At 49.6% G+C, this 25164-nt stretch overlaps 1 protein-coding gene across 9 annotated transcripts in view; it reads left to right on the forward strand.

Annotated features, from left to right (window-relative positions):
- MAST2 (microtubule associated serine/threonine kinase 2) overlaps nucleotides 1-12928 on the forward strand; it is a 191807-nt gene extending 178879 nt beyond the window's left edge. For all 9 annotated transcript variants that reach the window (XM_032696467.1, XM_032696460.1, XM_032696459.1 and 6 more), the window contains 6 exons: nucleotides 956-1171; nucleotides 2938-3164; nucleotides 4693-4815; nucleotides 5555-5691; nucleotides 5920-6107; nucleotides 6827-12928. In XM_032696467.1, the coding sequence (XP_032552358.1) occupies nucleotides 956-1171; nucleotides 2938-3164; nucleotides 4693-4815; nucleotides 5555-5691; nucleotides 5920-6107; nucleotides 6827-8928 (2993 nt within the window). In that variant the 3' untranslated portion in view covers nucleotides 8929-12928. The remainder of the gene's footprint in view (nucleotides 1-955; nucleotides 1172-2937; nucleotides 3165-4692; nucleotides 4816-5554; nucleotides 5692-5919; nucleotides 6108-6826) is intronic.
- Nucleotides 12929-25164: the final 12236 nt, after the last annotated feature.

Here is a 25164-nt window from a genome sequence, read left to right on the forward strand (position 1 = left end):
TCTGGCACTGAGGTCTGCGGGAATGCTGCTCTGAATTTTTATTTTTGTGGTACTTCCTGCTTTACTTAGTATGCAGAGCAGTGGTGCCCACTTAAATAACGATGATCAATGTTTTGTTCTGTCCTCATTGTTCAAGATGTGGCCCTTAGGCTTTATTTATTGCACGCTGCTTAAAATTTGCTTTTGAAGACAGAATGATTAATTTCCCTTGTGGACTTGCTGTGATGCTCACCACTTTCATTTCTAAGCACCTTGTTAATTCTAATTACTGTATTTTCACTGTGCCCCTTTAAGGTTTCACATGGGGGACTGAGGCACTGGACTTGAGCACAGCACCTCAGCCCTCTGCATCTGCTCTTGTTATGTGCCTGGTCTGATCTTCAAGATTACTTTGCATTTTCTATATAATTATAGCAGTTAAGTAATTCAAGACTAAATTGCAACGGTGCACAGAAGGGGGCAAATTAAGATTGTCTTTGCAATCCACATTTTTACTCTCCCTGACTTTAGTACCTTAGTATTCTTTTAGACTGGATTTTTTTATGTGCAACTCCAGTAGAACCTGGCTCTTATATTACAGGCAGTTTTAACTTAAAGATTGACAGTTCTTGCTGGTTGTAAAAATGGAGCACTTTCCATAAACCTGTTTTCATCTGTGAACGATCCCATTGAAATGGTGTGTGGAACTGCAACCACAGCTTTAGGATTCATGGAACTGCCACTGAGCAATGTGATTTCATTAGCGAGCTTTTCCACAGAATAGAAGCCGCTAATTTTCTGTGTTTGGAATAACACCATTTCTGTAAATAAAAATTCAAGCCCTGGGGTTTCTTCTTAGGAAAATTTACTCTTGGACTTCATGTAAACATGACTTTGATTTAATGTATTTTGCCTGTAGGGGAATAGACTGTTAGGAATTCCCTGTGGTTCTAATCTGTTTTAATTTAAACTGTAGCTGGGAGCGCTGCAGATTTCTCTGATCCACGAGCTCGCAGTAATAGCAATGAAGGCCCAGACTTTACCACTCCAAAAGCCATCAGCGATTTGGCAGTGCGGCGGGCACGACACAGGTTGCTCTCTGGGGAATCAGGGGAGAAACGTACCTCGAGACCTGTCAATAAAGTGATTAAATCAGCATCCGCTACTGCCTTGTCTCTCCTGATCCCCTCAGGTAAGAAATGCCTTGAGTGAGGCATTGTCAGAATCTGCAAGCGCTAAACAAAAGGTCTGCAGACAGATCCTCCCCCTTCGCTCTCCTGGAATAATGCCTTGCCTGGCAGGAGGGGAGAGATCTAACTTTTACTGCTCGCAGGTTGATGAGCACTGCTGTGCCACAGACAGGAGCGTTGTGTGTGTGGTCTGACTGCAGCTTCTGCAAATGGCAGCTGGGCCCTGTTATTTCCCTGGTTTTGTTTAAATTGGCTCCGAGCTGGTCTCTTGGTGCTTAGTGCAGCAAGGAGGTATAGGGACACAGAATGATTTTAACCCTCAAGGTACTATTTTTTTTGGGGGGGGGTCACATGCAAACTATGGCAGGAACAAAATGTGTTTGGTGCATTTCTGGTGCATGCACTGGAAAGTTTCAGAAACTCCAGATAACTTGGTTGAGATTGAGTGTTCAAGAGTTGAACAGTGTAAGTAACTCACTGAGTCAAAGCTGAACCACTTACATTGTTGGCCTGGCTCTGTCTACAAGCAGAGCCAGACCTTTACAATTCCCAAAGCCAGGTGGTAACTCCTAGAGAACAGCTTAATCATACTGAGCTACGACAGACTGGTTCAGCAGGAGGAGGCTTGCCCCAGAGGGACTTTGTCCCTCTTTCCAGAGGATAAGACCATGCTGTATTTCCAGGGCTGTACCTGTTCCTGCCTAGATGGGAACAGGGAATAGTGGGCCAACTGAGCAGAACCTGCTGGCAGAGCGATGCCCACATGCCTCTCTCAGCCAGAGAGCTGGAGGCAGGGATGCACCTGCTCTTGGCACCCTCGTGGTGATGCACATCACATTTCTTGTGGTTTAGGCATCGGTTGCTTTGCAAACTACAAACTCCCTCGTGAAAATCTCTAAAATGTGTATTTAATCACCCAGCAAAGGTTCCTCCAGAGCTGCTCTCATCTGCCAGGTAAATATGTGCTGGCCGATTCAGCAGGTGTTTCTTCATGGATTAGAGATTACCCTTCTACAGCTGCATTTAATATTCCTGCTCTTTGGGTTTATTTTACTGATGTTGACCAGCTTCACTTTAAAATGAGAGTTTTGTGTTTGCTTTGTATTTTAAAATGTGGATGTTGTAGCAAGCAGAGTCAGATAGTTTATCTGATGGTTCAGCCCACAGCTGGGAAACTCACTCTAAAATACACTTGTGATGTTTTTCAGCAGCAAAGTCCTTGCAGTTGCTAATTTTTTACGGTTAAATATTCTTGCCCCTGTGAATTTAAAACACTACCAAAACTGTCTAGTAGTTGTTGTCTGATTGTCTGCTGATTTTTTTTTTTTGTGTTAATACGAACTGATTTGGATTTATCTCAGCACCAGTGTGTAACTTGCACCAAGATCTAGAGATGTCTGATCTTTTGTTGGAGGATATTATGTCATAACCTGGAAACAGAGTGTTCCGGGATTGTGCCTATGGCAAATGCTTATGGTGGGTTGTAAATCCCAGGAAGAGAAGTAATAAACACTGTGACCCAACCATAATCCTGTATGAGCAGTGCTGCTGTATTAAATATATATCTCCAAATGTGCCTTTTCAAAAGCTCTGCTCATTTTTGTGTTACGAAGCATGAATTAGATGAAGCTGCAGACAAACCCAGCTCTGGTGAAGAAACCACAAGCTTTTAAGAGAGATGGTTTCTTAGCTGCTCTCTAACAAGAATTTTCTCTCTTTCGGAGGCCTGGTTTCCTAATTTTTGCCCACCTTTGTGTCATCACTGTAGATCACCACACGTGTTCTCCATTGGCCAGTCCAATGTCACCTCATTCTCTATCCTCCAACCCATCTTCGAGGGACTCCTCACCCAGCCGCGACTTTTCTCCTGCTATCGCAAACCTGAAACCACCAATCATCATCCATCGGGCTGGAAAGAAATACGGTTTCACTCTCCGCGCCATTCGCGTCTATATGGGTGACAGTGATATCTACACTGTGCATCACATGGTCTGGGTATGTCTCTGCTTTTCTAAAAAGAGTACCCTTGGGGCCAGAAGTGCATCTAGCCAAGGTTGTGGGGTATTTAGCTTTGTAAATTGTATTTTGCCACTCCGTTTTCTCTCTCCTTATTCACACCCGAAGTTGTCTTTTTGGGGTGGGGGAAACCCTTTGTAAATAAATGAAAAAGTAACGGCGTTCTGGGTTTTCCTGTAGGAGTTTTCAAGCCCATCACAGAACCACAGCAACCTTTCTTTCCTTCTTTTTTTTCCTGGTTACATGAATCCACCTTCTTTCACCTGCAGCACATACTTTAAAGCATGTTTCTGTGTACATACCTCTTTCTCTTTATTGGGGGTTATTGCATGAGGGCCCATTGTAATTAATTTATTCAGGCTCGTGCTAGTGATTATAACCTGCTTCTGATCGGTTCAGCCTGCTGGGGTTTTCCAAACAGTTGCTTGGAATTGATTACAAGCCTTAAAGTATCACTGCTGCTATGCTGATTGCCATGGGATTTAGCTCTTGGCTTAGTTGTGAGCTGTGCTAAAAGGTCTGGTTTCCATGGCTGTATCGCTTCCCTCCCATTACTTCTGGTACTTGATCTCTGTGTTCCTTTTTTATTAACATAGATGACTTCTTGGAATGATCCATTCCCCGAAGCAGTGTTGTTAGGATTGTGTAGTTAGGGAGAATGCAGTAAGGGTAAAAGTGGTCCCTTCTGTTCCTTGTATTTCTGTATTCATCAGACAATTTGGACTTCATACGCTTTGGTCATTTTTTAACACTCATTCTTACCTAGAGATATAACCTGAGGCTGCATTTTTTTCCTTTGCCCCTCTCTTGCTTTCCTTGAAAAATGCTGAGTTTACCAAGATATTAATTTGGAGTCTTTTCTGGCTAGAGGGAGAGTTGCTGCATTCTCCAGCACATCTGTCTCCTCATGGTGAAGGAGGTTTACCTTTCTGATCAGCAACAGGGGAAAGGCAGTGTGTTCACAGGGGAAAAGATCTGGTGTTGGATAGGTTAATAAAGGATGGAAAGTGGAAAAAGAAACTGTTTAGCATGAGATGCAATATAGGCACCTTAAACCCATGGCACAGAGTCTTTGTTAAAAATCTGTTGGCCACCTTGGGTGGCCAGCATGTACATGGAAGGATGCTGAATTTGGGATGGCAAAGAAATTGAAAAATATTGAATGTTTGTCTGTAAATCTAAAGTATCTAGTTAACATTTGTAAGTGCTAAAAACTTTTGAAAGTGTGTTAAGCCTTCTGCTTTGGGAAGAGGTGGTCTTTTGATCAGCTTAACCATCCTGTCTGCCTTGGATCAGGGGAAGGCTGGCAGGGTGCTGGGGGAGGAGTGGAAGAGCACAGGGGTTTGTGCTTGGCTGTGCCAGTCAGTGGTTTCTCTCACACTTCCTTGAAGCAGCTGGCACTGGCTGCAGCAGGAGGTGAGATGGATGGGTGAGCTTTGAGTCTGATCTGGGCCAGCAATCTTGCTCGTTCCCCTTCTCAAATCAGTCATCCCCTTCTCGTTGCCAGCACGTGGAGGAAGGTGGCCCGGCGAACGAGGCGGGTCTGCGGGAAGGGGATCTGATAACCCACGTCAACGGGGAGCCCGTCCATGGGCTGGTGCACACGGAAGTGGTGGAGCTGATTCTGAAGGTAGGGAGCTCAACACTGTCGCATTTTGGAAAATGTGAGCCAGCTTGTTTCATATGCCATAGGTAGGTAATTGGCATTGTCTGAAATACAAGTATCTACACAGCACCTGCTGGTACTTAAGAGCAGCTTTGTAATGGTTGGTCTTAAAATTATCCAGGTAAATGACTTGTGTTTGATACCTCCTCTCAGCAGAATCCATTTACAGAGGAAAAACCCTAAAGTTCTGGACTATTCTAAGAGACAGAAGACTTTGGGATTGCAAATAGAGGAGCAATCAGGATTATTATTTTTTTAAGATGAATGAGACAAGCCATGCTCTGTGTTGCAGATTCATCATGATAGATGCCTGATATGTTCACATCTGCCATCAGTCAGAGCACTGGAAATAGAATTGGTGACAGAATATCACTTTGTTCAAGTTTCCAAGTATTACAAGTATTAAACTGAGTCATTTGGGATCTCAATGGGAGAGGTCAGATGCTGTGTTCTGTCTGCCCTGGGAAGCTTTACCTACCAGCTGGGGTCTGAGCTAATCATTTGTGAAAGCCTGACTAACGAGGGCTCTCTCTCAGCAATTCCTTAATAAATGATAGGTGGAAATGCTGAGGGGAAAAATGGAGTTTGACAAAGGATTACAAAATGGCAGGCAGCACTGAACTAGCAGCCTACCTGCTTAGCCTGCACATCTGCTTCAAATAACCACATTTTAAGCAATGTCTCTGTGTCTGGTATCTAACAGAGTGGAAATAAAGTGTCCATCTCCACCACACCATTTGAGAACACGTCCATCAAAGTTGGTCCAGCTCGAAAAGCCAGCTACAAATCCAAGATGGCTCGTAGGAACAAGAAGAGCAAAACAAAGGATGGTCAGGAAAGGTTCGTTTTGATGTTTCTCTGTCAAAGTGAAAGGGTAACCAAGATAATGTAAGAGGGATCTTCTCAAATCCATTTGCAGATAATGTGTATCAGCAGGTACATCCTTTAGTTTTTCTTTTATTAATTTATTTTTTCTCTGTAACCGTGGCATAAAATTGACTGAAATGTGCTAATAAAGGTAAATAAATCATTTGGGCTTGTAAACACCACTTGAATGCTCTTCCACAGTAAGAAGAAGAGTTCTCTGTTGAGGAAGATCACTAAACAAGCATCATTACTTCACACCAGCCGGAGTTTATCGTCACTGAACCGGTCTCTGTCCTCTGGAGAAAGTGTGCCTGGCTCTCCCACTCACAACCTGTCTCCTCGCTCACCAACCCAGAGCTACAGATCCACTCCCGAGTCTGTACACTCAGGTAAAAAAAACCAAAAAACCCAACACAACAAAGCCAAAAAAATCTAGTCAAACAGAAAAAAAAGCTTGGAGAAAACTTTTGCTGATTGATTAATTTTGGAAATAAAATACACAGCAGCAGGTAGTAGGTCTCTTTGTGAGGTAAATGACAGCTGTGATTTCGATTACCTTAAGGATGGATGTATTCTCATTCATTGATTCATTTAAAAATGAAAATCCATACATCCTTTTAAGAATGCATTTGCTGTACTAGAGCATCCTTTCACTTTGATGCAAATGTGTGTTGTGAGCTGCAATCTTTTCATATCAGTTTGACACATTTCCTATGTTCAGAGAAAAGAAATCAAAACAGCGTCACAGAGTCATATTTGAAAATTGAATCAGCTGCTGGAATAAAGGGATTTACATCTGGAGAATAGCAATGAAACACGTGGTTTGTCTGCTCAAAGTTTTTGTTTGTTTGGTTTTTTTTCAGAAAAGTGTTCTGGTAGCTGAGTGTTTCTTACTCTGCTCTGGTGTTGGGTGCTAATAATGTGAATTTCCATCAGAAACCTGGCAATGTTACCTTGCAATATTACTGCTGACCTTTGGAGTAACATGGCATTGTGTCTTGACTTTGCGTATCTTACATGAAATAACTTGTTTTAATGGCCAAATATATATTAATCTTCTAGTATTTTTTAATTTGTTCTCTGTTTTGTTTTTTTTTTCCCTTTTAAGTTGGTGGCAATTCTTCCCAGAGCAGCTCTCCGAGTTCCAGTGTTCCCAATTCTCCAGCCAGCTCTGGACACATCCGCCCCAGCTCTCTGCATGGACTAGCACCAAAGCTCCAAAGGCAGTACAGATCTCCAAGGCGTAAATCTGCAGGAAACATCCCTCTGTCACCACTGGCTCACACTCCATCACCAACCCCACAGTCCACGTCACCGCAGCGCTCCCCATCTCCTCTGCCAGGACACTCAGTTGGCAGCTCCAGTATTATTCAGTCTTTCCCAGTAAAACTACACTCCTCTCCACCACTGGTGAGACAAATTTCTCGCCCCAAAAGCGCGGAGCCCCCTCGGTCTCCTTTGCTGAAGAGGGTGCAGTCGGCCGAGAAGCTGGCTGCCTCGCTGTCCTCCTCTGAGAAGAAGCTGGGCTCCTCACGCAAGCACAGCTTGGATATCTCTCACTCTGAATTTAAGAAGGAGATGTTACAGCGGGATCCCAGTCTCCAGAGCTTGCAGGAGTCTGCCAATGAAACAACAGGTGGCAAACTTGGGCTAGCAGAGAAAGGGATGCTGCAGAAGCCGGGTTCACGGAAGTTGGGCGCCATCCGACAGGACAGGGTGGAGAGGAGGGAGTCTCTGCAAAAGCAAGAGGCCATCAGGGAAGTAGATTCTTCTGAAGATGAAACGGATGATGGTTCAGAAGATAGTCAGGATGGGAGAAGGCTGGACAAGCCCCATGGCAGTGGAGACCAAGGCTCAGATTCTTTTAATGAGGATAATAAGTTCTCATCTAAATTGGAAAGCAAGGATAGTATTGAAGATGATGCTTTTCTACCTGAAGATCCAAAAGGTACAGAAGACTTGCAGAAGGGAAATACTCAACAGGCCAAGTCTGTTTCAGAGCCTCTGCAAGTCAGCATGCAGCCTTCCCCATCAGAGCTCCTGTCAAGAACTTCTCCAGAAAAATTAGCTAATTCAGAAAAGCCATTCCTAAAATCAGAAACAACTGCAAAGGAACATAAATTGCCAGAAAACAAAACTTTTGACTGTTTTGGTCCAAAAGACAGGTCTTCTGAAGCAATCAAAGACCTAGGGAGAACTACAGGTACTCAAAAAACAGTAGATGGCACAGAACATGTACGGTGCCTGTCTATCAAACTCCTGGAACTTGAAGAAAGTGATTCTTCTGGGGCCTCCTGTGGTAAACTTGACCTGAAAGACCCTGTGCTAACAGAAAGCAGTCAGAAAAAACAGGATTCCAAACCTCTGCTGGCACTTTCCTCGTGGTGCCCAGCAAACACAAGCACTCCTGTCTCGGTGAGTCCCCCAGACCGCGGCGAGAAGGGTCACAAGGAGACGCTGCAGCCTGCGGAACAGCACAGCACCTCATTCCTGCCTCCTGGAAGCGCCAGCGAAATGTCCCAAAGAAGTCCTGGTACTGAAAAGCAGCAGCCCAGCTCGTCCCAGGCAGAGAGTGCTTTGACCTCCAGCAAAACGAGCCCAGCGGGACCTGCGTCCTCCACACTCCTCATCCCCGGAACCATCGAACGCGCACTCTCCGTGTCTCAGTTGGTGCCCCTGGCTCAGAGCGTGTTAGGCCCGTTGAAGCTCAGTATGTCTGGTTCTGGAGAGGTGGAAAAGAGAAAGGATTTGGGTGCTTCCTGTAAAGAAGAGAGAGATTTGAAACAAAAAAGGCAGGAGATTTCACAAGTAGGAGAATGCCAAGAGAAAGCCAAGCTATCTAGCACAGACGGTCTGACCACGAGGAGCGGGTCCTGCTCAGAGTCCTTACACTCAGCAAAGCCCTGGGAGGCAACGTGTCCCATGGTGGCCAAAAAGGAGGCAACATGTCCTGTGGTGGTCAAAAAGGAGGCAACTTCTTGCGGTGCTAAAGCATCTGAGGCGTTGGCAGGTAGCTGCAAAATCACGCCATCGAAAGAGCTGTCTCATGCTCTTGGACAAGCAGCGCTGAAAGCCTCTCCTCTGCCAGATGGCAGCACGAGGCCCTGTAAAGAAGGGACTCTGGCACAGGCAAAAAGCAAAGAGGTTGGAAATCAGTTAAAAATACAAGACTTTCCCCTGTCACATGACGATGCTGTAAAGAAAACATAGCAGCATCGCTGGTACTCATGGACTGGAGCATTCTGCATTCAAGATAGAGACTGCATGTTTGAATTTTGTAATATACACTAATATAAAATAGAACTTGTGTACATCTATTTTTGGGAGGGTTTTTTTCATACTGTTTTTTGTGTTTTTTCATCCTTGCTATTCTATTTTTGTACACAGTAATGCTTGCTGTTTGAGGTCTCTTTAGAACAGGGTATCTTTAAAGCAGGGCTTAAGAAACAGTTTGTTTATTTTTATTTTTTTTTTTCCCCTTCCAGACCTTCTATTTTGCCTGATTTAGGGCCTATTTAGGGCCTGGTGTGCTCTTCCCTCTAATCCTGTGTTTATTTGAGATCCTCAAAATTCTGAGTACAAAAAAGGCAGCTTGTTTTCAAATTTCTGCTTTTCAGCATTCTCTTTGAAATTCCATTGAAATTCAGAAATATCAAGTTTTTGCTTCAATTTTACAATCTGATGTCCTTTGACAAGAATAAGAAACTGCTCTCTTGTCTACAAGTTATTCTGGAACTACAGACCCTCTTTGGTGCAAGTATGACCTCTACGTGTGTCTCCACGGTCCTGTGTCCTTAGAGGATATGGAGACAAGGAACTTGGCTGGAGAGGCTGGACAGAGGGGGAGAGATCCCTGTCTTCTCTTTAAAACAAGTAAGACTATTTTTCAATGGAATTATCAGAAAGAGAAATCTCCAATCCATAAGCTGGCTTGTTGGGGGATTGTTTTTACTTATCCTTTATAGGACACATGGCAACTTTTCCCTCTGTTTTTAAAATTTTAGTGATGTTTTATCTTCCTTTCTCTGGCTTCAGTTCATAACTTGCCCTGCCTTGGAGTAAGTGACCCCAGGAAAGGGGTGCCTGTGGGTTGGTTTTAAAGTAGAGAAATTTGTAGTCGCGTGTTCTCCAGTGTGTCTCGGGGAAAGTTATCTCGATGATAAACGGCCTTTGGAGACTTTTCCTTCTCTTGGTGAGTCTAAGTAGGTAGGGATTTTAAGGTGTTCCTTAACATTTCTGAATTGGGGCTTGGGAAACTTCCTGGGTTTTCTGAATCTGCCCGTTTTAAAAACAATCAAACTCGTGAAGAGTTTGGACTCCTCAAGTTCTGTGGACAAGCTGCAAGCAGACTTCAAACCACATGTGATATTTTCAGATTTCAGCTTTGATAGCTAGATCATTGCCACTGCTGAGGTCGCTTTCCATTAGAAACTTACTCTTTGCTCTTAGGTTTAGACATGACTTTGCTCTAAGTGTGACCGACTCTGGGTAACAGTGCTCCTTGCTGAGGATTAGGTCAATAATAATGCACCAATAAATGTGTTGAGTGGTGATACCTATAGCACTGTAAGCCATTTCTTCATCCAGTTAAAAGTTCCTCTCAATGAACACTCCCATCATTTGTCCCAGATTGTGCTCAGCTTGTATTCTAGTCTTGTCTGAGTGTATCTCCCTGCAGATCACCCATGAGGGGTAGTATCCTGCTCACTGGCTTACTCTGTTAGAAGCAGAATGACTGTGCAACAGTATTCCAAGCTAAAACCCACTCTGTTGGTCTGATTTCCTTATGCTGCTGCTTCCTTCACTGTCTTGACCTTTTCTGAACTTGAAGTTTTGATTCGTTTCCCCTAAATGCAAATATGTTTTTATATAGGAATATATTTTCTCCATGTCTCTCAACTTGATTTCAATTTAATCCACAGCTCACAAAAAAAAATCTCTGAAATCTCACCCTGCTTCTTTCTGTGTAGCCGCTGCTTCCCCCCGTTATATATTTGATTTTGGCTGCTTGAATTTCATTTCTGGACCAAGGTTTGGTTTGATTTGGGCTTTTTTTTCTTTAACATGTTTAAATGAGTGTTTACTCCATGAGTCTGTGTGAACATGTATGGTGTTGCTACTACACTAACCAAAGCCTCAGTGCTCCCGGGTAACACGTTAATAAACCTTGCTGTGATGGTGTTGAGAGCAGAGCCTGCTGTGCTGTCTGTCTGCTCTTTTTCCTTGGAATTCATAGGCTGCTCGTATACACTTGGTTTGCAGTTATAAACCACAGTATTTCCACTGCCTGGTCAGGGTCTTGGGTGTCTCCATCCTCTCAAAGCGCTCTTGGTGGTGACCATCATTCAGTGCTGATTTGGAGCAATAGCAAGTTAGGAACAGACTTGGCAGGATCTGGTACTTACCTGGCTGGTTTTCTCCCTGATGAGTTGATCTACTAAAAAATTGCTGAGAAACAGTGCAGGATGTTATGGCATGGAGAGGAGTAGTGAAAAATGGATTTGGCATCCTGAGTCTGTGGTAATTATAAAGACAAGCCTCAGGCTGATCTCCTGAGAGCACCTGACCTTGGCGAGATGGAAGTGTCTGTGTAAATTAAGGAGGGAGCTCAGAGTTGTGTGAGGACATGGTCCAACCTGGCTGTTCCCTGGGTAGCAGGTCCCCTGTTTCCTTCTGTGTTTAGAAAACCCAAGGGGGGAACCAACCACTGCTCCTAGGAGGTTAGCATGGGATGAGCCAGGCTGGGTAACCTGGCTCATCCCACACTGGCAGGGATGGGATGGTACCAGCTGTAAGCTGCTGACTCCCTGCCTTGGCAGCAAGTGCTTCCTTTCTTAGACACAAAAAGAGGAGTGAAACCCCTTGTTATGTCACAGCTCTTGCTGCTTTTCCCTACGTTGGCCAGAGAAGAGGTGAGGTGTGTGTTTCCTTGCCTCTTTTGTAGCTACGGTACAGGAAGTGAACAGTGCAATTAAAAATCCCTGGTTTTTTGGAAGCGAAAGCCAAACAGCATTGCCAGGAAAGCATCCTAGTGAAACCCTGTGTCCCCTACTCCTGGTCAGTCTTGTAGTTTCCCTCCATGTGCCAGGTGCCCCTTCGTCCCAGTTCCACCTTCTGTCAAATTTATATGGCGAACCTTAGCGGAAAGTCCGGGAAAAAAGCCTTTTAAATTTTGATAATAAGCCAGGTAGCTACCAAGACTTACTCCTTGCTCTGCTACAAATTCCTTCGATGCCTTCTCAAATAAACTTGCAAAATGCATTGGGGAAGAACAAGATTTTGGAAGAGCTGTGTCTGAGAAGCGAGAGCGTGTTCCCAGCACCCGCAGTGTCCGAGGGAAGCACTTGGCAAACCCAGACCTCGGCCTCCGTAGGGAACCCTGAGTCAGGCAGGCGGAAGGTGGAAGTCACGAGCGTGAGGTGTGTGTTTGGTGAATGAACCGTGCGTGTCACCATCCAAATATGCTGCTTTCCCGCTTTGTTTCCCTCTTCTGTCGGCTTGGATGTGTCTCCTGCTCCTCATCTGTGTAGGGATGGCAGCATCTAAGCTGGTTCAACCTCTGCAGCTCCTCTCTGCTCCTGCGTCCGGCTGGCCCATCCCTGCCCCGTGCCTCATTTCAGTGTTATTTTTCCCTTTGTCTCTTACTGTTGCAAACTAAGAGAAATGGATGATATTTATTGTAAATATTAGACTTTAGCGTTGTTCCGGCCACTCCTGGTCCGAATGTCAGAGGCCTTTGGCTGCTGCTGTACTAAAGAGCGCTTGTGGGGAAGGGGTAGGAGTGACCAGTGGGTTTGTTTGCCACACTTGCATTAAGGTGTGATTTGGAGTATTTTTTTTTAATGTTTTTTTTTTTTTCTTTTTCTTCTGAAGAGGGGAGGATTAAGTCTTTCTCTGGTTTTCTCTTACTGGATGTGAAGGATAATTCTGTACTTCTAGTAGAAGATTTGACAGAAGTGTGTGTTTACGTTGTGTTCGATTACCATATCCAGGTGGCTGTGAGAGCACCTCCTGCGCTGGGCTCTGCCAAGCCGTGTCACTCAGCACTTAGCTAGATAAGAGAAAGTGTGGAATTTCTGTGTTTTTAGAAACTTGAACAATTGCCACATAATAGCGGTGCAATAATTTTTATTCATGTTGTACCTGCATGTCGATGTTCAAATCCTCCTCCAAAATAAATAATTTTTTTTTTTTTTTTACATAAATCCAAGCTCGTGTCTGTCTCTTGTTTTGGTTTCCCCTCACTTTCCCTCAGTGCCAGGAGTGGCTGTGCCTCCAACCCGCCTCCTCAACCGGCTGCTGGATGGGGCAGAAAATGGCCCGTGGAACGTCTGGGTATTGCAGTAACTCTGCCAGGCTCTTTGGGATTTTCTGCTCCAAAGGCCAGGTGTGTGGATAAGCCAAAGCTTCCCACTCTGAAACTGAAGCCCAAAATTTACCACTGTCCACCAAGTCCATAAGTATTTAGTGTGCTGTGTCCCTGCTAACACAGGGTCCCGATTCTCGGTTCTTACTAAAGGGGTAAAAACATGTAACACATGGAACTTGGCTGAGCAAGATGATGTGACTGGCCACAACTAAATACCGTGGCTGAAGGGTGTAGGAATTGGGTGCACAATAAAATCCGAGGGGCAGGGGCTGCCGGTGGCAGCGGTGTGGCATTGGCTTGGATCAGCCAAATGGCATGAGGCAGCAGGTGCCCCCTCGTGCACCCACTTATTTAGGCTGCCCTCACGATGCACCTCCCAAAACCTTTCCAGAAACAGCCCTTTGCTTGTAACATCTGCAGGTGTGCCCTCTCCCCGTGGAAAAGCCTTCAGAGGCTATTCCTGTCCTTGGAAATAGTGCTGGGGAGACATTCATGTCTGGGGGGGATTGGACTCATCCTCATTCGCCGCTGCCAAGGATGCTCAAAATATCCCATGTCTCCGTGCTCCGGAGGAGCTGCCGAGCAGAAATCGGGGGCGAGGCAGAGCTCCGTCCGCGGGAGATTTGCGGAGCCCCCGCCGGCAGCCGCTCGCCGCGTCGCTGGGCGTCATCGCTGACGCCGGCCCGGGGACGAGCGATGCTCCTGCCCACGCGGGGAGGGACCGCACGGCCCGCGGGGACGGGAGCGCTCTGAAAGGACACTGCTGCCTCTCCTGCAGCGTTGAACAAAACGGCCCGTCTGGCACGGCAAAGGCTCCCTGCCTCGGCCGCCGTGCAGGGACCTGGCTTGGAGCAGGAGCTGGCCGTGCCCCGCAGCCCGAGTCCAGAGCATCATCTTCTTGGTCCTTCCTGTTGGGGCGAGCAGGGATGTGGCAGCAAGGGATTTTCAAATTACGTCTTCATGGAAACATACTTTTTTTTTCCCCTTCCTTTTTAAAGACTTACTAGCTGGAGTTTAATTAGGGTTAAGTTTAACGTCCACACAGCCCTCCTACAGAGGTTCCCCCGGCTAGGAATAAATTACTCTTAGTCGGCAGCAGTTTATTCTTCCAAAGGAATAAGCCACAACAAATAAGGGCCATTTTCCTCTCAAATGATGGCGTGCACGGGGGCAGCCCAGCACGCTTCAGCGCCCTTGCCAACACTGATATTTGACTCCTTCCCCCAGAATCAGAGGGTGTGAGTGAGTCTCCAGGCAAAGTCCAGATGCCAACAGATAGGCTGCCTGCAGTTAACCTGGAATTTCGAAGAGGGGAACAATGGAGAAAGCCAAAGCAATCTGCACGGGTGCTTGGTCCCCCACTGTTGACAGCCTGCCCTGAATAGAAGCAGCAGCTGGAATTGCTGTTGAATGCACCAGGGACTAGACTGGAACCTGGGGCACCTCGTGCCTTGCACCCAACATGTTGCTGCCTGTGCCCCATGTGCATCAAGGATGTGAACTGAGTGCAGGGGGCTGAGATCTGGGGGGATGCGCAGATGTCTATGGCTCCACAGGGCTTTACCCTTCATATCCGGCTCTGCCCTGTGCAGCCTCATTCCCTCTGACCATGGAAACCCTCAGGGCTGGCCTCCAGCCACCCCCTCTCCTGCCTCCATCACGTGCTAGTGAGCTTTATATTTTAAACGCTGATTAGGGCTGACCTCATATTTCAGAGCTTACTTCATAGTCACTAATGAGGGATTAGGAATGTTAAGCTAATTAGCAATCAGTCTTCTCAGCCTGACACGCTGTCAATGAACGAGTTATTTGATGATTATCGTAAACCCGCTCAAACGGGCTGCCTAATTCTGATGGGCAGCAGGGAACCGGGGCGAGCTGCAGCCCGGGTGAGGGGAGCCCATGGCCCCACATGGCCCTGCTGCTCTCTGCAGTCAGGAGGGTGCAGGACACCTGCTCCTGGAGTCAAAAGGATTCAAATAAATAAATAAACTTGGGATGTTTTTGCCAGCTCGAATGTATTGAGCCTCACTGCCCAGCCTCACTGCTCTGGGAGAGGCTTTACCTGATGGGCCACTGAAGGTGGGAATTTGGCCACCTCTGCATGGCTGTTTGGCTCCAAAAATGCCCTCAAACCAAACCTTCCCTACTGGGAAACCTTCTTAGAGCAGCCTGACTTTCAGCTGGGTTTCAACTGCCTGGGTCATTAATTTAGATTTACTTCCCCATCCCACCCTTTGCTCCACCAGGGAAGCATGGCAGCCAGGAGGCTTTGGGAGGTGGGGGGAGGTAAGCTTAGGAGTGACCTGATCAATATTTCACACTGGAAAGGGGGAAAAGCTAAACCCAAGTATAAAACTCCAGAGTGCTTGTGGGAATGAAGCAAAGAGGGAAATGAATGGGACTAATGGGCTGTGCTGGCCCAGGAGGGCTGGAGGAGGGATGCTGGGCTCTGTTCTACCTGCTGTTTCTCCACTCTCTTCAGTGTATTTAAGACCCGAGGAAGCTCCACAGCTGATGATGGCTTATGTGGACAGGGCTCAGCCATGTGCCAGGAACATACTCCTTTTGTGGTGAGGGGCAATTTGGGAACAACACAAGGGATGGGGATCAGCAGCATTGCTGCCAGGCCAGTGCCACTGTGAAAGAATGTGTCTCCGAGGATGGGGGAGCTGCTCTTCCCTGGGCACAGCTGTACTTTTTGCTGGGTGATGCCAAAAAGGGCCCTTTTCAGCCTTGAATATGGTGGTCAGGGTGGTGGCAAAGACTTGTGGATGGACCCGGGGCAGGGACTGAGCAGGGCTGCTCCTACTGCTCCCTGGAACTCATTTTCCCACCTTTTTAGGGAAAAAAATAAAACTTTCTCCTCCTTTGCAGCCAGTGTGGACAGAGGTTTTCTTCCCACAGGGGCTCGGTGCTGGCCAGGACATGAGGCCATGACCTCCCTTCCACCCGTCCAGCCACCGGCAGGGCATGGATCCATCCTGCCCCGCATCCGTGCCCTTCCCCATGTGCCACCCCGGCTGGGCAGCCTGGGAGCTAAAAATAAGTGAAATGCAGGGGATAACCGGGTGCCTAAATATATCCCTTCTTTAATTAGCACCAGGCGACTGCCTCGCAGTCACGTCCGTCTGCCCACTAATCCCGCTAAGCTGTGCCCGCGTCACAGGGCTCCCCTGAAGAGCCTTCCCTGAGCTTGGGCACAGAGCATCGTTGCTGGTGGCTTATTCCTGCTGACCCTGCCCTCGGCCTCGGCGTGGCAGGAGGCTTCCAGGGATGGCCTGGCGTGGGAGGGCAGCGTGACACGGGGGTTAAATCAGCGTGAGGAGGGTCAGCGGTGAGGCGGGAGCATCCCACGGGGTGCTGTGTGCCAGGGATGGGGATACCGTGGGGTGGGAACCTCTCTAGAAGTGGGGTGCTCTCCTATGTCGCTGCCTGGAGAGCTCCAGTGTGCAGGGCTGCCACTGAACTCACTGGGGTCAGGCTGGGAGAGTGCCCTCCTCCCCCACGTCTCACTGGGAGCATCCCTGGCTCTCCCTGGCGCTCACCCGAGGCAGTGGGTCAGGCAATATTTAACTCGTCACAGCTTCATTGGGCTCTGAGGTCCTTCAAGGGGGAACTGCTTGAAAGTTGGAGTTGCACCATGGCTGCTGGTTTTAGCATCTTCTTCTATTTCTAATACAGGCATATAAATAAACATTTCTGGTTTGCCCCTGTGCAAGGGCGTTGGGTTCCAGCAGGGAGGGATGCCGGGAGGATGGGCTAAACCCATGGGCCTGGTGGCTGCAGGCTCCTCTCTGGTCAGCAGCTGGCTCTTCCTCTTTAATAAAAGGCTGGATTTGCCCCAAAACTGGCTTCTGGGAGACTCTATAAGCAGCACAGTGTGGGACAGCATCCCAACAGGTTTTCCCTTGGGTTCCTTTAGAGTGTATGACCAAGCCACTCCTGCTGCTGTAAGTGAGGACATGGGTCTCACTGGTCTAGGAGTAAGTCTGAGCTTTGCTCTGGCAACCCCTATTAATCCTGGAGGAGAAGGTCTCTGGGAAAGGTGCTGCCCTCCCAGATCACCGGCAGCAGAAGGTTGCATTCCCTGATAAAAGAGCCCAGCTCACTGCCTTTAATCTCCCAGCCTGAGCCGAGTCCCTGGGACTGAGCCAGAAGCCAACCCCCTAAGCTGGCTCTTTTCTGCAGCAGCTGTCCCCTCACTGGGCTCCCGAGCACGTGGCATTTCTGGGGCCGGATCCTGACACCTCAGGCACAACCCAGGGGGTTGTACATCTTCTCCTGTTTCCTGTCTCAGTTTCTCTTTAGCAGTGCTGTCCCTATGGGCACTGTGCAGTGGACCTCCTAAAACTCTGCCGGATGCAGGCGGCTCCCCTGGAACTGCTGGCTGGGGAATGAAGCAGGCCCTTGGGCTCTGCCTTCACCTCCAACAGGGAAGAGTAAGGGATGGATCCAGGACCCTGAAAAGATGGATGTTGCAGGGGTTCATGAATTAAAATTGCAGGAGCAGCTTTCCTGGGAGGAGGCAGCTCCCAGGAATTGCCATCCACATGCAGCATTGTCCTGACATGAGCTTGGAGCTGAGCTGGTGTTGGGACTTCTTCCCATGCTCCTGCATCCCTCGAACCCAGTCCCTCTCAGCACTGGTGCCAGGGCAATGCCTTTCCCTGACCCTCAGCTGTGATTTTTGGCTTTACAGGCTGACACCTGAAGCGGGACTTCACTGGGGCCGGCATTCCCTCCTGCTCTCCACCCCGCTGGTTGTGCCGAGGATCTTTGAACAGTTTCGATCAGTTCCCAAGAAAAACAGACTGAGGCAGCACGGGCACCTTCTGCAAACAGGGCGGCATCAAAAGCCCATTTCCTCCCCATCCTCATCCTCTGACGGCCACGGCTGCTTTGCTGGAGACGAAAAGGAGAAGATTGAAGTGGGATTTTAAAAGTTTCCAGCCCCAGCTTGCTGCTCTGCCACCCTGGGCCGCTTCCCTGTGATCTTACAAGCAAATGGGCTCCTGTTACCTCCCTCCTGCCATCACCTGACTTTGTAGAAGTCGATGTGGATGGTGGGGCCAGCTTGTTAATTTTGGAGCTGTCATTAATTAGGGTACTTCTTTACCCTGCTGGTACCCTCGGGTTTGTCCATGGGGCTACTCAGGGATGTGCATTCCTGTAGCAGTGGGGGATGCTCATCTGGGGCAGGGGGGCCACACTGCTCCCCACCACTGCCCACATCCCCTCTCACTGCTAATAAGATGAGGATGGTAAGAGGATGAGGAGGAAAGCAGGTCCTTTTACTCTTCCCTGTCTCCTCAGCCCTTGCATTTCCGTGTGCTGACTTTCCTGGTTGCTTTAGCCATGAAGTACTTTGGGCTAAGAGGAATTCACCCCCCCTTGTCTTATTCCTAAGCCTTTCAGCTGGATGCAACAAGGTCCAGAAGAAACCCATGGGGGTGCAGCTGCTGTTACAAGATGGAAAACTCTTTCTGGGGATGTCAGCCTCCAAATGCAAGGGGATGTTGGTGGACCAGTGCCACGGAGCAGCTGAGCCCCTGCCCTGCCTGTGCAGTGATGCCTGAGCAGCCCACCCATCTGTTTTGCAGCTGGATGAAGGCCCCACTTTTCCCCAGGAAAATCTCCAGCTGCAGGAGTCAGGCCAGTGCTGCTCATACAGCCAGTGCCGTAAGACTTTCTGTTTTTTGTTAAATACCCCAACCAACACCCAGGAAAACCTCTCCTGCTCGTGGGACGCACATGTTCCAGCCCTGCTTCTCTGTCCTTGTGGTGGAGGAGCAGGTGCTGGGACACTAATGAGATCAGTTGATTGGGAGACAGAATTTGAATTTTGGGGAGTCTCTGGGGTTTGGCAGTTTAATCTGCTGTGAGATTGCAGTTGGAGCTGGGCTGGCATTCCTTTTTTGGCCTGCCTGCTGGGGCCTTCCTGCACAGGGGAAAGGCAGGCATACGTGTGTGCAGGCACATCCCAAATTCAGGGCAACCAACCCATCCTTTCCCAATTCCTCCTCTCTGGGGAATGAGGTTGGAGCTCCATCAGAACTGCCACAGACCTCCAGGGGTGCTCTGGCCAGGTGTTGGTGGAGCTCCAGGAGTGGCTTATCCTGATGTGCAGATAGCCCAGGGGATGAACACCAGTGACATTTTGGGCAGATGCTGCACCCATGGGAACAGGGGGATGATGCTCCTTTGGGGTCTGTTTGCCTGATGGGGCATTTTTTGCTCATGGAGAGGGGGATGAGCCCCTAACGGTGTTGAGTCTCATGGAGAGGGCTGAAGGGATTTCTGGGAATGCAGTGGAAGGGCCAGAAAATGCCCTGTGGCACCTGCAGCCCTGCTGCATGGCCCAGCACATTAGGGCTGGCAAGGAGCATCCTTCGTGGCCCCTCCATGCTCTGGAGATACCAACCCATAACTTGGCAGGGGGAAAAAAAAAAAGCAGCATTTCCCCAGCATGGGGCTGGCCCCCATGAGCTGCTGTGATTTGGGGTTTCCATGGGGTTGTGGGGTGGCCGCTCCCGTTCCCAGCCACTGCTGGCAGCACAGCGGGGTCTCCATGTGGATGCCAGTGCTGGGAAGTGGGGGGACCCCTTGGCACCCGCAGGTGCTCCCCTGGAAAGCCAAGTGGTGCCGGCAGCAGGCAGGAGCAGGGTTTGGCCGGTGTCCCTGTGCACAGACAGTGATGGATTCCAGATGGCCCACGGGCGCTCGGGGCTCACCGCAGCATTTTTTCGGCAGCTGGGCTGCGAGAGGGTCCGGTCCAAAGGCAACATCCGTCAGAAGGCGGCTGGCAGGACAAGGAGAAGGAGGAGAAGGAGGAGAAGGAGGAGAAGGAGGAAAAGGAGGGGGGTGGTTTTAATCCGTTGGCCGCCAGCTCACAGGGTAGCGTTGACCTCTCGGGGCTGACTCCATTTCTCCATTCCATGTCTCCTCCCATCCCGGCACTGGAGGCTGGCAGCAGTAAAGGCGTGTTTCCAGCTGCCTTAAAATATTTGGGATGTGGGCAGTGGGCAGGGGAGGCTTGGCCTGCCTTGCCAGGGGTGTCAGGTGTGCCCCACACCGTGTGGGTGTATGAGTCCGTGGGGAACCATTCCCTGTGCTGCACGAGGGGGGAGCCCTGGACTGGGCATGGTTTCAGCTGGTGGGGGTGGGTTGGTGCATCCCCCTCCCTCTGCATTTGGGGAGGGGGAGCAGATTTTAGACGAGTGACAGATGAACCGGTTGGAAGCCAGCAGGTGTGGGAGCTGGTCAGGAGGAGGATGTTCGTCCTCATCACCTGAGAGGTCTGAAAGGCCACCTGAGAGGTCTGAAAGGCCACCTGAGTGTGCAAGCCCTCAGGTCCCCTGGAAAGGACATGGTTTGGGAAGAAGGTACACAGTTGTGGAGCTATTTTGATTTCCCCCACTGAGTGAGGCTGGGATTTATCAGGCATGTTCAGAAAACAGCCTCTGAGTCAAAAATGATGACGATGGGCACCTGCACCTCTAGTGGGCCTGGGAGGAGGGGCTTCTCTCTTTGGGAGGACACCTGGGTACAAAAGAGGAGTGTTGTGTCCTCAGAGGGGTGGCAGGGGCCACACACTGTGGTGCTGCACCCAAAATTCCTGGCAGAAATGGCAGCTGAAGCCTCACTCCATGGGGGAAAGACATGATAGAGGAAAGGGCCGTGCAGCACCTGCACCTTGCTCCCAGTAGAAGGTTTTTTGTCCTGGAGCAGCAAGAAATTTCTCTTAGAAATTATAGACACTCACAAAAATTATACCTTGAAGTAGGAAGGGAAAAAAAAAAAAGATCAACACAGAGAAGGAAAGAAAAAACTCCAACAACCCACCCTGTGCCCAGGATCAAAGCTGGGAGCCGTTTGGAAGCCCTTGGACAGGAATATTCCCCGGCTCCTTTGGCCAAGCCGCTGCCGTGAAAGGCCGCTTTGTTCCTGGAGTGCCGGCCCTGCGTTTGCCCCCGCGGACTTTGCTCCCGCCGGCGGCCGGGCGGGCTGAGCTCGGGCTGAGCTCCATCCTCGGAGGGCAGCCCTGCCAGGGGCACCGCCGGCTCTGCCGCGGCGGCAGCGCTTTGATGGGCGCAGAGGAGCAGGATGAGGAGCCCCGGCTGCTCCTCTCCCCGCCTGTCACTGAGGGCAGGTATAAAATACCCGGCGCTATTTATTCCATGAGTGATGTGCGTCCAAGTGTCCTTGCGTTCCTTCTCACCCCCTCTTTCTGCTCTGATTCCTGTCTCCTCCTCAGGTCTTCCCAAACTTTTGGCCAAAGAAGCACTTACCCTTTTTTTTTTCTTCTTCTCTTTCTCTCTCTCTCTTTTTTTTTTTTTTTTTTAACAACCTACTCGTGTTGTCCTGGACTATTTCATGAGCTGCATCACTCCATGACACTGGAATTTCCTTCCAACAGCTCCTTCTAAGTTACGGGGGATGCTCGCCTTTTCAGGGCTAGAGACAGTCAGGTTTGGTCAAAATTCCACTTGCCAGAAGTAAGGAGAAGGAGAGTCCCACAGCCCCTAGGTCTCAAATCTCCAGGGTCCTACAACCCCAAGTGCCACATCCCAAGGTTTGCTACCCCCCAGCTGCCACCCCAAGCGTGGGAGGGACTCTGAGGCTGACTAAGCCCCTTTAACTCCGGGGTGTCTCACATCAGGCCAGGCTAAATCCTCTCCAGGTGCCGGACGTGGTCACGTTGACTGGTTTTGGTGGATCTAACACGGGGCAGGAAGGGCGGCTCTGGCCAAAGCCCAGTCCGGAAAGCTCGGCCGGGCTCTTGCTCAGCCCGGCGGAGCGGTGGGGAAAACTGCCCGGAACAGACCAGCCCTGTGCAAAAATGGGAACCTGTGTTGCTGATGAAAAGTGCTTTCTTTGGGTAGGATGTTTGTGTTTCCTTTGGCAGAGCGGCTCTGGGAGCGTGCACAGCACCTGCCCAGGGCGGGCTGGCTCTGCTCTCAGTGCACCCTTCCTGCCCCTTCCCTTGAAAGTGTGAGCGAAAGGAAAAAGTTTGGGGAATGTTTCAGTGACAGTTCTGCTTGAAGCAGGCTTGTGGTACGAAGCAGGCTTGTGGCTAGTGAGTGCCTCTCCTGGGCACAGACCTGTGACAGCAGCCCAAAAAACCAGAATCTCTCCCAGAACCCCACACAGGAGACCAGGGAGAGGTTTTTGGGATGGAGGGACACATCCTGGTCCCCTCCCTCCTAGCATTCCAGTCTGCCCAAGATGCTCAATCATGAGACATACCTTTGCTTGCCCCTGAGGCCCTGAGACAGCTCATGATCCTCTTCCTGCTCCTTATCCCTCTTCTGGGAGCCAGCCCCTGGGTTGCTCTGGTTTGCATCAGGGCTGGGAGGCTGAGGCAGCTGGGCGTGAGGAGCAGCGTCCTCTCACTTGGAGGGAGAGGTCAAGGCTCTGCCCTGTGACTTGGGTCTGGTAGAGAATGGGGAAGGGAGGGGCTCTGGGCAGATGGTTGTGGAGAGGGCAGCAGGAGCCCGGGGGAATCTGCAGTGGTTTTGCCCTGCAATGCACTGGAGTGACTGGGCAGTGGCCAAGATGTTTCCCAGGAGCCACCACCACTAAGGATGGATCTGGGGACAGAAGAGTGGGCAGCAGCCCAGCTGGTGCTCTGCAGCCTTTTCTCCCCTGCTCCAGCATGTTCTCTGGCCCGGGGAGCATGGAACCATCATGCAGAGGGTGCCCTGGCATCTTGTCCCCTGCCCATCCCTTCTCCACAAAGCCAATTTGTTTCCTCAGGGAGAAAGATTTGCCATCAGAAAGAAGAGATTTGATGGAAATAGTAGCCAGGAGAAAGTCTGGAGAAAATAGTGGTTTATGTTGGTCAGGGTGAAGCCTCTGTCCTTCAAACCCCCCGGGTGCATGGATTGCTAGTGCTGCTAGTGCTGCTGAGGGACTGTGCCAGCTGAACCAAAATTGGTGTGAGGTGTTTTTTCCCCCTTGGAAGTATTGTCCAGAGTCAAATTTTATACATTAACATTTTGCTCCAACTTGGATGAAACCCGACAAGTGAGCTGATGACATTTCCCATGAAATGGGGATTCTGGGTCTGTGGCCAACCCTAATCCACCAGTTTGCTTGAAAGCTGCTGTTCACTGCTCCAAGCTTGGATTTGATGCTCCAAGGAGGGAAATGCTGCATCTCGTGTCTCACTGGGGGGAATTGTGGCCCATGGCCAGGGCAAATGCTCCCTCATTCTCCTCATATCTCCCTGGGGCTGGGTTGTGCATCCTTGGGGAGGGTCCTGTTCCCAGGGGATTCAGGTTGCACCCTCCGTCTTGGGCACCTTTGCACCCATCCTGACTCAAACATGGTGGGACTGGTGTGAGAAGCAGCTGCCCCAGCTGCATTTCCATGCTCAGGTGCTTCCTTCATGGCAGAGGTGCCTGATGGATCCCATGCACTGGCTGTGCATGTTGGAGTGGGCCAGAGGGGGACAGGCAATCATGTCCCTCATGGTTTTTGGGCAGCTTCAGGCACTGTGCAGCCCATCTCACTGCCCTGCCCGTTATTCATGACCATGGTACTCAGAGCTACAGCTGCTGGTTGTGTTGCTCCTGCTGCCCAGCAACACGGTGTCTATTAAACTAAACTATTAGACTAAAATAACTCTATTTTGAGAGCTGAAACTGAAGAGGAGAAGTGGAGGGGCTTGGTTGCTGCAACAAGCCTCTGGCTTTCAAACTAAACTCTGATCCCTTACATCAAGTCATTTTGGCTGGGGGAGGATGGGGGTCTTGGAGATGTTTGGGGCTTGCCCCCCAGATTTTTTTTTCCCATGGGCACGAATCTCCCACTACAGCATGGGGGAACAAAAATCCCATGAAGCAGCCTGGGAATGTCTGTCCATCCATTCCACAGCCCCCCCTTTGGTGTTGTGCCTGGGGGTGCCATGCCATTGCCTGCCCCCAGGAAGGATCCTGTATGTGACTGTGGGGGGGAACCCAAGAGACTTGCAGGAAGCTCTGCGGCGTTGCTGAGGATGGAAAAATCCCCAGGATCTGCCCTTTCTCTGAGAAGACATCTGAGCTGGGAGGTGTTTTTCTTTCCATCCAGTCAGCACGGCCGCTTGGAAATTTCCTACCTCGGCTCCCGGCTGTAATGTTTTCATAACACAACGAACTGTCTGGCAAAGCCCTAAAAAACGATTCGCCAATTAGTGACTTACATCTTTCCTGCAACTCTACCTCATTAGTCTTTATTAAAAAGAAATAAATTAAATAATAATAAAAAGAAGCCGGGCCCCAGGAGCCCCTTGCAGTCCTCTCAGTTTCTTGGTGATGTTTTCCCTTCACTCCCCTCCCACTTGGGTGCCCAGTGGTGCCAATGCAGTAGTCATCAGCCCACAGTGCCCATGGCTCATCCATTGGGAGCCGTGCGGCTCCTGATGCTCTGGGTGGTGTCTCTGAATGGCTGCATCCCTCCAGCATTGTGTCCCTTCCCAGGAAGGAGAAGGGGAGCAGGAGCACCCCAAGGTGCTGTAACATGGGCTGAGCTCCTTGCCGGGTGTAAATGACAGATGACTGAGCAAGTCCTCAGGGTCCATGCTCTCCTGACCATCAGAGACTCTTCTGCCTTTTTGGGTGCTCCCTGCCTGCTGGTGGAGGGTCCTGTGGCGTGAGTGATGGAGGGAATGCTGACTCAGCAGCTGAAAAGGATATCTTGGCAGTGTGAGAAATGCTGATGCAGCATTTTTTAAAATGGTTGACTCAGGAGGCTGGAAAAATGTTGCTCAGCAGTCTGCGAAAATGTCGACTCACGGGCTACAAAAACACTGAGTCCTGCACAGCCCCAGCAACTGCCCCTGCCCTAATTTTCCAAGGATGCTGCTCTGGCATCCCACCCAAACCCCACGTTCAAGGGGCAAAACACCCCCCACAGTTCACCCTCCTGCCATCACCTGTGTTTGGAATGAAAGAAGATGAGCAGCGTTACCCCCAAACTCACTGATTTTTCAGTGGTTCCAGTGCCTGGTGCTCACGAAGGAATTGGGAAAGCGAACAGTGATTTCCCCAACTCCTGCAAAATCCCGGCGAATGGATCCAGCCGAGCCGGGT

This window comes from Chiroxiphia lanceolata, chromosome 9 (assembly GCF_009829145.1).
Source record: "Chiroxiphia lanceolata isolate bChiLan1 chromosome 9, bChiLan1.pri, whole genome shotgun sequence".
Classification (NCBI taxonomy): Eukaryota; Metazoa; Chordata; class Aves; order Passeriformes; family Pipridae; genus Chiroxiphia; species Chiroxiphia lanceolata.